This window comes from Pteronotus mesoamericanus, unplaced genomic scaffold (genome assembly GCF_021234165.1).
Source record: "Pteronotus mesoamericanus isolate MK-2021 breed Mesoamerican mustached bat unplaced genomic scaffold, CSHL_Meso_final contig_72, whole genome shotgun sequence".
NCBI classification, from domain to species: domain Eukaryota; kingdom Metazoa; phylum Chordata; class Mammalia; order Chiroptera; family Mormoopidae; genus Pteronotus; species Pteronotus mesoamericanus.
In genome coordinates this window covers 1,440,310-1,450,659 of record NW_026555242.1, presented here as the reverse complement: position 1 = coordinate 1,450,659, position 10,350 = coordinate 1,440,310, and the positions used below count along the sequence as shown (strand labels likewise).

Below are 10,350 nucleotides of genomic sequence, written 5' to 3'. Positions count from 1 at the left end.
TTTTTCTTTCTAAAGAAACATTACTTTAAAATTTCAAATCTTTACAATTTGAACATTCCCCAATCCTATTTTTCGAGTTCTGGGTGAGAGTCATTCTCCTTCTCTAGCCTCCACCCTGTCCCTCAGAGGTGAGGACCCAGGAGAATGGAGAGGTGCTGCGAAGAGCTTGGAGTCAGGGGCAGAGGATGGAATGACCCGGATGGAGTTAAGGGAAGAATAGGCACATCATCAGGGTTGAAGGAGAAGGAGAAGGAATTTTAAGGTGTGATATGGACTAGGAGGCGTAGACCAGCTTCAGGGGTTACAGGAAAATGAAATTATTGGAAGTGGGTTGATTAAGAAAACAAAAACAAAAAACAGGATGTGCAGTTGCCTTGAACGAGGGATATTTAAAGTACAACAAGAGCCCTGGCTGGTGTGGCTCAGTGGATTGAGCACCGGCCTGTGAAACCCGAGGGTAGTGAGTCGACTCCCAGTCAAGGCACATGCCTGGGTTGCAGACCAGGTCCCAAGTAGGGGCGTGAGAGGCAACCACACATTAATGTTTCCTTCTCTCCCTCCCTTCCCTTCTCTCTAAAAATAAATAAATAAAATATTTAAAAATAATATATTTAAAAAATTAAGTACAATAAGGATCCCAAAGAGGTTAGGGAAGAGCTATGGTTTTTGATGGTTACAGATGGATGGATCCCATGGGCCATTGAGGTATTGGGATGAAGGGGGTCTTTGAGTCTCAGGATACTGTGCTAAGGTGTTCTCATGGCCACCTTTTCTCACCTTCTCTACCCCACACAGGCATGACCCTGCTCTTTGTAGTGGGCTGCATCTTCTTCCCGTTGATCTTTGCTGTCCTCTGCTGGGGCCTACAGAACCACTCCAACCTGAAGATGGAGAGACCAGAGGCTGTTTTGGTGGCATCCAAGTAAGAGTACAGGGTGAAGGCATCCTTCCTGGGGCCAGGGCTGGTAGAGCTGATCTCCTACTTCCAGGAAGAGTTAGTGATAAGAGCAGCACGGGCGCGCGCGTGGGTGTTGTGGGGGGGGGGCGGTTAGGTGGAGATTCAATAGTCAAAAGACACTGGCTGTGGAATATTTTGCAAGTCATGTAACATCTCTGAACTTTGGAGCTAATTAATTGTAAATTAATTTAAATGAGTATATCCACCTTCCATTCTTCATGGACATGTGTGAAGGTCAGGTGAATTCATGGTTATAAAGTAGGGGTTGCAACCTCCAGCAAGTAACACAAGGGACTTTGTTGGGACTTCATGAGTTGGAGGATTCATGTCTATCCCATTAAATGTGGGAAGAAACTCCTCAGCTCCAGGCAAACATTTTGGAGTTAGAATGTGGACCCAATGTTGTCTGATCTTCTGGTTTTTCCTTTCAAAAAAAAAAAAAAAGATTTTATTTCTTTTTTAGACAGCAGGGGAGAGAGGGAAAAAGACGGAGAGAAACATCCATCAGTTGCCTCCTGCATGCCCCCAAGTGGGACTTGGTCTGCAACCCAGTCATGTGCCCTGGCTGGGAATTGAACCAGTGCCCTTTCAGTCCACAGGCTGGCACTCCATCAGTCTACTGAGCCACACCAGCCAGGGCCTGATTCTTTCTTAAAATAAGTTGAACTTTTAGGTGAAATCTCTTACTTTGCAAACACTGACAAATAATTTAGAATCTACAAAATCAAATCTACAAAATAGAATCTACATTGGCATCACCATTGTCGCCAAACAAAGCATGTTTGAAGGCTGGACTGGGCCCTTGTGCTGCAAATTCATGACCTATTTGACAAAGCTTAATGTATATGTAAGCTCTCATCAAACATTAGGTCGGAGAGGGAGAGGGCAGCAGGGTGGAATGTACCTGGTTGGCTGGGTGAGTTCTTGGAAGACAAAAAACCATCTCTGCCTACTTTGACCCACATCACCCAAAGCGAAGGCACAACTTCTTGACTGGGTCTGTGGTCCTCAACTGAGCGGTCACGGTTGCCTGCCATTGCCCATTGACCCCTAACTCTGTAGCTTTTTGTAGCTTTGCTTTTCTTTAGCTTTGGAGTTATGTGAACATGGGTTTGAAATCCAGCTCTGCCAGTTCTCAGAGGTGTTTTATCTTGGGCAATATTTTTGTCTTTTTTAATTTCTAAGTCTCAGTTTCTTATCAGTAAAACAAGGATGCACCCATAGAGGAAGAGGAAATAAGAATGAACATAAGTCACCTTGTTCTGTGCTGAGCACAGAGTGAACGTTGAGGAAATTGGGTCCCCTTAAGTGAAGCCCTGAAGCCAGGAAGCTAGGTCCGCTATTCTCTCTTAAAATTGTCCCTAACTCCTGCCCAAGGCCTCTTAGGGTCCGTTCCCACAGATTGCCACTAGAGGACAGTGTGCAATTGCAAATTCCAGCTCTTTGACTAAGGGAGGAGATGGAATGGGCTTTGGATAGGCAAAGGCAAATTGTAGGGTTGCTTATTGAGGCATATCTTAGGGCAGGACTGGAAACCAAAGGTTTGGGTAGCAGGGCCCACGTCCTGCAGAAGTCCACAGGACTGTTGGGTTCGGGATGTGAAGGCTGCGTGAAAGAGCGAGAAGCAGCACCGAGACCGAGGCCAGTCTGGTTGTGGCTGGGACCTCATGGACCTGCAGTGTGACCCTGGCCAAGTCACTAGGCCTTGGTTTCCTTATGGTTGAATGAGGGGCTTGAAGCAGCCAGTCCCAGGTCCTTTCCCACTCAGAAACTTGGCAGTTCTGTGAAGTTACAGAGGAAGAGGCATAATAAACCTGGGGAAAAAAGAGGGAGAGACCAGGAAGCTGAAGTACAAGGGCAGGAGCCATCCTAGGGCTTGAAGTGGGTTTTCTGAGAGGCAGCATTTTCTCACCCCACTGAAACCCCGCAGCTAGTCTGGCACTTACTATGAAAGGGTTCCTGCCTCTTATTAGCCCTGTGTCATTGGAGAGGGTCACTGAAGGCCTGGGGACAATTTCTTGACCTGGAAAAGGGGGACAAATGCCCTTACCTCAGTGCTATTACAATAGTTAGACAAAAATCATGGGACAGTGTGAAGCAGAGCCAGGACCTAGAGGCACAGCGTATTTATACTTAGAGTTTCCCTGCCTCCCACTGGCTGCAGGCCATGGGGGTCCGTGAGCCTGAAGGACACTGGGTTGAAGGGTTTTTATTCCTATCCATTCCTTAAACTCATCCTTCAGAGACATCAAGATACACCACTTTCTCCTGCTCCCTCCCCCCTGGGAATCCTCTATCCCCTGCTGTGCCCCTAAGCTGCAGTGAGACCCCCCAACAGGCCACAGAGGGACACGTGTTGGGAAGCGTTGACAGAGGGAGAAACGGCAGTCATTTGCAAAATGCTGGTGGGAATCAGGGGCAGGCCCATCTGGGTGCTCAGAGTCCCCTCTCCCTGGCTAAGGGGTCGTGGGCGCACTTTCCCCTCCAAGAGCAGAGCCTCCCCTCTCCCGGCCCTAGACCCCAGCAGCCCCCTATGCAGCAGCTGCTGTCTCTTTAAGGGCCTCCCCCTCCCTCTTTCTCTGCTCCCCTCATCTCTGTCGCAGCCGCTGCTGTGGCTCAGAGCTGCATGGGGAGCCGCCACTGCAGGTCCGGTTTCTTGGTGTCTGGTCGGTGCCATCATTTCCCCACCCCTCCCCCGCCCTACCCAAGCTGGTGACTTCTCCTCCTCCTCCCCACCGAGGGGGCAGGGGGCTGGGCATGAACTCTCTATAATGCCCCATGCAGCGTCAGTGCCGGGCAGCGGGGACTGTGGCAGCAGCGAGAGGCGGGAGAGCAGTGCTGACCGCTGACCACTTTCTCTGCCGCTCCTCTCTCTCCCTTCCCTCCCGCCCTCTCTCCCTGCCTTTCAGGGCTGGCACCAGTCCCACCCCCCACCCCACCCCGCCTCCTCGGGCCCTCCCAGCCTCTCCACGTAAGCCCCCCCCAACCTGGCTTCTCTCTCCCTCCCCTCCCCCATCCACATCTTCCTCCTCCTCCAGTACCCTCTCCTTCTCTGTCCTCTTACCATGTCCTCCCCTCCTCATCTCTCTCCCTCCCTCTGGCTGGCTTTCTCCTGCTCCCTTTCTCAGATCCACCCTCTCCCTGGCCTCTCCCCTTTCCTCATCTAATCTAACTCCCTTTCCCCTTCCTCTGGTCTGACTCCCCTGACCCATCCCTTCCTGCCCTGTCCCCTTTGTGCCCCTTTCTCTTTTTCTCTCCCCTTCTCTGGCTTTGCATTTTTGTCTCCACCTCTAACTCCCTTCAGCTCAGCCTCCCTGCCCAGGCCTGAGCGAACATGCTGACCCCAATGGTGGCTGGGGGGGTGGTGTTCCCCGGACTCTTCCTCCTCTCCAAGAACACACTCCAGCGGTTGCCCCAGCTGCGCTGGGAGGAGGCCGACGCGGTCATTGTTTCCGCCAGGTAAACTGCACCCCTTCCCTCAGCCCTTCTCCCCTGCTCAGGCTTTATGGGGATGAATGGGACCCAGTCCTTCCTTGGACCCTTGACCTGGTGGGATCTGGGGGCTCCTGAAGTGGTCGGTGGGCTCTACCTCCAAGCTTCCTTCCCTCCTCACTGCCCTACTCTCTGTCCCAGGAGATCGCATCCAAACCCAGCCATCTGGTCTACTCGCATTCAGACTGCTTTTCTTTCCTTCCCTCATTCACCCTCCCACCCTCTAAAACAGGATCAGCATGTGACTAAAACATTCCTGTAAGATATTAGGGAACAAGGCAAGGGGCAGAGAGCCGTGTATTGTTTAGCACATGTGTTTGGGGGGACGAGGGATGGAGGAGTGAGAGGCAGAACTCTGTACAACCCTGGAATGAGGGCCAGAGTTGGGGAGGGGAGCATGGTGGCAGTTAAGGGACAGTGCAAAAGTGGCCAGAGGACATTTGGGGTTTTTAAGGGCTAGCCGATGGCCAGTATGATGACTGGGCAGCTGAGTGGTACAAGAATAGGCCCAGGGCTCCCCCTTCCCATCCTGTGCTTTCCCCACCCTGCCCCTCGCCAGGAAGGGTCTTGTTATCAGCCACACATTTTCAGGATTGCTTCTTCTCAGGATGACCTCCCTTGTGTCCTCCTGGGAGGAAGACAACTCAGTGTCTACAACTGAGGAAAGGAAGCTTGCTGCGAGGATAGGGGTAAACTGAGGAGTGGCGGCTAGGCAGGTTCAGGAGCAAAGATGGGTAGGGAGTGGCCTGAGAAGTGACCAAGTCCAAAGCATGGGAACTGAACAGTAAAGAGGAGAAACCAAGGGGTATGCCTACTCCCTCTACCACTGTCCCTTCTTCCTCCCTAGGCTAGTGTCCTCTGTCCAAGCTGTCATGGCCTCCACAGCTGGATACATCGTGTCCACCTCCTGCAAGCACATCATTGACGACCAGTAAGTGCCATGAGACCCCCCTTTGCTCAGGTTGCAGCAGCTTGTGTGTATGTGTGAGCCCTGAGATTTGCTAGGGGCTTCTACAGTGGTCCTTAAGCCTTTCACTCGGGCCTGAGCATGTTAACTGCAATAGCTGCAACTCCACACCCAGAGATAAATTTATCTGTGTCCTGACCTTAAAGGTCAGAACCAGCAGAAGGAGTTGGAATCAAATAGGATTCTCAAAGCAGCTCCCAGCTTCCTGGCCTCTTGAATCCTAGGTTCTGAAGGTTGTTTCCTCCTCTACCTTCTCCCACCTTTACACCGTTCAGAACCAATTTCCAACCAGCAGCCAACTAGGTTGCCTTTTCCTCATGCTGGGCTCACCTCTCACCTCCTCCCCGAATCCAGGGCTCCAGTCCCAGTTCCATGAACAAGGGAGATGAGAGAAGAAAGATGACACAAACAAGGCCACTAGTGTGTGTGAGGGTGTGTGTGTGTGTGTGTGTAGGTCAAAATTTGGCACTGGCAGCTGCTGCAGTGCCTGGTGCTTGCCAAAAAAAACCCAGGAGAAAGGAAAGGGGCCCTGTCCGTGGTGCTGACGGGCCATCTTTAGGTGACCCACAGACTGCACTAGAGCTGCCTGTAAGGATGCCGATGACTCCTCCTGCTTCACTTCTGGCCCCGCTCCCCTTCTATGGTGGCTGGCAAGCCCCATGGACATTGTCTGGATGAGCCTGACCTAGAAGTGCCCCTCTTTCCCTGACGATGAGTTCCCTCATCTGTGGACTGAGACACATCCCTGCTTGTAAAGGCAGCTGCGAGGAGGAGTTGAGTTGTGTATGTTTAATGCCTAGAGCAGTTCTGGCTCACATAAACTGGATACTTAACTCTTCAGACTCTGCCCCTGTGACTTGGCTTCCTCTTGCCCTCTCCCCCTCTTTTCCATCCCTGGGTCCGAAATGAGCCACACATTTCCTCCTCTCGCCTTCTTACAGAGGTCACCTTCCAACTCTTACTTCTCCTTCCCCACCCCAGCTCCGTTATTTTCCCTCCCCCTTTTAATCTTCAGGTGGGTGAGGAGGATCAGAGTTAATCTAGGGACAACAGCTGTTCCTGCTTCGGAGCACCTAATTGCTCAGAGAGTGGGTCTGGGTTTAAATCTTCACATTGCTGTCCAGGGACTGGGGGGTGGTCCTGGCCACCCTGCAAGCCAGTGGTGCCACTCCTTACAATGCCTGCTGCAGCTGGTTCTCCTGGCCATTTCCCGCTCTCACTTCTCTCCAGCTGTTGGACCCCTTTCCACTTTTCTACCCTCTGTCTCTAAGTTGCTCCTTCTCTCTCTCCCTCTTGGTCACACTCTTCAACATGGGTCTCAGCTTCTCTTTTCCTGAAATCACTCCTCTTAGTGTGGGCTGCCTGTCCCCTGCCAGCCCAGCCTCCCGCCAGGGCTTTTGTTCTGCTCCCAGCTTGACACCCCCATCTATGCCCATCTCCTTCCAGGTCTCACTCATTTCTTCAGCAGCTCCTCACATTTGAGCTCAGCTCTTTTTCTTGTCACTTCCTGGCTGACTTTGCTTTTGTCCCTCCACCTAGTTGGGCCAGTTCCTCTGGTCCTGCCTCTTTGACCTCCCACACCCACCTCAGACCTGTCACAACACTGAAGGATTTAAGAGAAAATGTTCAATGTACTGACTCAGGCAGAAAAAAAATCCAATGTTGCATATTCATGCACTTTTCATTTTTGTTTACTCTCAAAGTGCATAGAACTTTCTCTGCTCTTGGCTCCTTTTGCTCAGCATTTTCTCCATAATGCTTGGCTGCACCTGAAAAAACAAGAGATTGGACCACATTCAGGAAGAACAAGTAGCACAGACAGCACCAAGTCTCCAACAGGGCCTGACTCTTGACACTTGTCTTGAATCTTCCAGGGGACAGTGGGGCTGAGAGTGAGGGCTATGGAGCCAGATTTCTCATGTTTATTCCTCAGCCAGGTTACCTAGCCTCTCAGTTTCCTCATCTGTAAAATGGAGGTGATAACCATAGCTACTTCTTAAAGGATTTTGGTGGGGAGTAAATAAGGTTACACGTGTAAAAGATTTAGACTATTAGAATAGTGCCTACATGTAATAACTAGTCAATGTTAGCCAGTATGGTCCCTTTCCATCACTCTCAGCCCGTCTGCTATTTGTCCTGACCTCAGCTGTCTGTCATATCTTTCCTGTGCTTGTTTTCTCACTCTATCTCTGTCCTTTGGTCTGTGCTGTCTTTTTATCTATTTTCCTTTTTTTCTTCCACCATACTGCAGACAGGGGATGGGGGGAGAAGGAGAATAAGAAGAAGAAGAGAAGGAGGAGGACGAGGAGGAGAAGGAGGAGGAGGAGAAGCAGAAGAAAATGAATGAATGAATTAATGAACTAATGAATGAATGAATATGAAAAATGAGTGGGTTTTGAAGTCAGACAGTCTGGGTTTGAATCCCATCACTACTACTTACCAGCTGTGTGATTGCGTGACTTTGAGCAACTTTCTCACCCTCTAACCTGGGGCTTCATCATGTAATTTGAGAGTCCACTTCCAGCTCAGGGTTGCTGTGAATAGCCCTTGAGATCTGATTCACACGACACATCCAGCATCAACCCCAGCACCTGGCAGCTGCTCTGTCCATATTCTTTCTTCCTGACCACCTCTTTCTCTCCCTGCCCCTTTCTGCCCAACAGACACTGGCTTTCCTCTGCCTACACACAGTTCGCAGTGCCCTACTTCATCTATGACATCTATGCCATGTTTCTCTGTCACTGGCACAAGCACCAGGTCAAGGGGCACGGAGGGGACGAAGGAGGGACCAGGGCCCCAGACAGCACCTGGGCTGTGGCGCGCGGCTACCTGCACAAGGAGTTCCTCATGGTGCTCCACCATGCAGTCATGGTGCTTGTGTGCTTCCCGCTGTCGGTGGTGAGTGAGGGTGCTGACAGCCAGGGCCCCCATGTCCTGCTCATGCCAGCACTCTTAGGAGCTTGGGGAGCTGTGGGTCCAGGTTCCAGCAGCAGAGCAGGCATAGGGTGGAGGGTCCCCATGGAGGGTTTACCGAGCACCAGACAGCAAGATGGTCTGGGGTCAGCCTGGCCTGACTGGGCCATCCCTGGCTGTGGTGCTTTGGAGCTGCTGTTGCATGTTTCTGAGCCTCAGTTTCCTCATATGTAATATACTGTAAACAATCTTACCTGCAAGATTGTTAGATACAGCGAGCTCATGTTCAGACTTTCAGGGTTAAGCATCGCCAAAAATGACAGAGGCGAGAGCAGGAGAACAGGGGTGCAGGTGCTCCCCCAGAATCCACGGTGAGGCCTGGGTGTTTCCTTCCTCTCCTCTCAGGTGTGGCGGCAGGGCAAGGGAGACTTCTTTCTAGGCTGCTTGCTGATGGCAGAAGTCAGCACACCCTTCGTCTGCCTTGGCAAGATCCTTATCCAGGTGAGAGGGTACTTGAGTGTATATGAGCCTGACGGGAGGGTACGGGAAGGGCAGGCACTTTAGGAGCTTTTAGGGATTTTTTAAAGGACAGGTGAAGAGTCAGGTCTGGGAGCGACTATAGGACGGGATAAAGGGGAGGCGGGGCCCGGGGCCTTAAGCCCTGCGCTGTTGGAAAAGGGGAAGGCCTGGAGGTGGGCAGAGGGGCGGGGCCCAGAACGGGCCAGGGGCGTGGTCGGCGGGCAGAGGCACGCCCCCTGCCGCCCCTCACCGGTCCCCGCTTTCTGCCGCGCCCCCACTGCAGTACAAGCAGCAGCACACACTGCTGCACAAGGTGAACGGGGCCCTGATGCTGCTCAGCTTCCTCTGCTGCCGGGTGCTGCTCTTCCCCTACCTGTACTGGGCCTACGGGCGGCACGCGGGCCTGCCGCTGCTCGCCGTGCCCCTCGCCATTCCGGCCCACGTCAACCTGGGCGCCGCGCTGCTGCTCGCTCCCCAGCTCTACTGGTTCTTCCTCATCTGCCGCGGGGCCTGCCGCCTCTTTCGGCCCCGGAGCTCCCCGCCGCCCTCTCCCTGTCAGCCCCAGGACTGAGGGTGGAGCCAGGGGATCCTCCCCACCCCTATCGCCACAGGGACAGGGCTCTGGGGCTGCTGGATGGGGGTGGGGACCCAGGGGTCCGACAACCCCATGACTGAAAAGTGGACTCCGAGGAGTGGGCACAGATTCCCTCAGGGGCTAAGGGGCAAGGACCAGGTGAACTGGAAGGCAGGGAGAGAAGGCCTCTTCTCCCCAAGGTGCCTGAGCTGAGGGCAGTGAATCCCTTCCTGCACACCCCCGTCTCTGATCACAACCCTTGGGGCCGTGGAGTGCGAAGGGTAGAGGAAGGGGCACCACTTCCCATCCGCTTAAGGCTTGAGGGCTGTGGGGAGACTGATGGAGACTCAAGAGAACCAGGAGTCAAAGAATGTGGGGGAGGCGCTGTTGCCAAGGCCATCCCATACCCCCTGCTGCAAACCCCTCTCAGCTCCCTGACATCTGGGAGGGAAGGGACACCCTAACCAACCCCCATGGCCTTGCTCAGGGCTGGTTGCCCCCATAGCTCCTCTCCAGGGGAGGCCAGCCTGAGGAATATTATTTATTTTATTTATTCACCCAAATTCAAACTAGTTTTTTGGGGTGGGGGGGAGGGAGATGGCTGCTATCCCCAGCCTTCCCAGTGCTGAGCAATCCCCAGGGCAGGTGAGGGGCACCCAGTTCCTTCCCCCTTAGGCTGTACATCTTGCCCTCAGGCCATGGCATGTCCCTGGTGCTACAGACCTCTTAAGGCTTCCTCCAGTCTGGGGTCAAAGGACCCTGGGAGGTGCTTTACAGACTGCTAATAAAGACGACCTGCGTGAACGCCACCATGGCTCTCTTAGCCCAGTTCTTTGGGATGGGAGGGGGGGCGGGGGTGGTGGTGGTGAGTTGAAGATAGAAAACAAGAATGTCCACAGGACAGGGCAGGACTCCCAAAAAGCAAAG

General features: G+C 52.9%; 1 protein-coding gene across 1 annotated transcript; it reads left to right on the top strand.

Moving 5' to 3' along the window:
• The first annotated feature begins 3,945 nt into the window (after window positions 1-3,945).
• TLCD3B (TLC domain containing 3B) lies at window positions 3,946-9,950 on the top strand. The gene is made up of 5 exons (XM_054582818.1): window positions 3,946-4,417; window positions 5,298-5,381; window positions 8,081-8,315; window positions 8,736-8,831; window positions 9,133-9,950. The coding sequence occupies exons 1-5, from the start codon at window positions 4,293-4,295 to the stop codon at window positions 9,418-9,420; spliced, it is 828 nt and encodes a 275-aa protein (XP_054438793.1). The 5' UTR covers window positions 3,946-4,292; the 3' UTR covers window positions 9,421-9,950.
• Window positions 9,951-10,350: the final 400 nt, after the last annotated feature.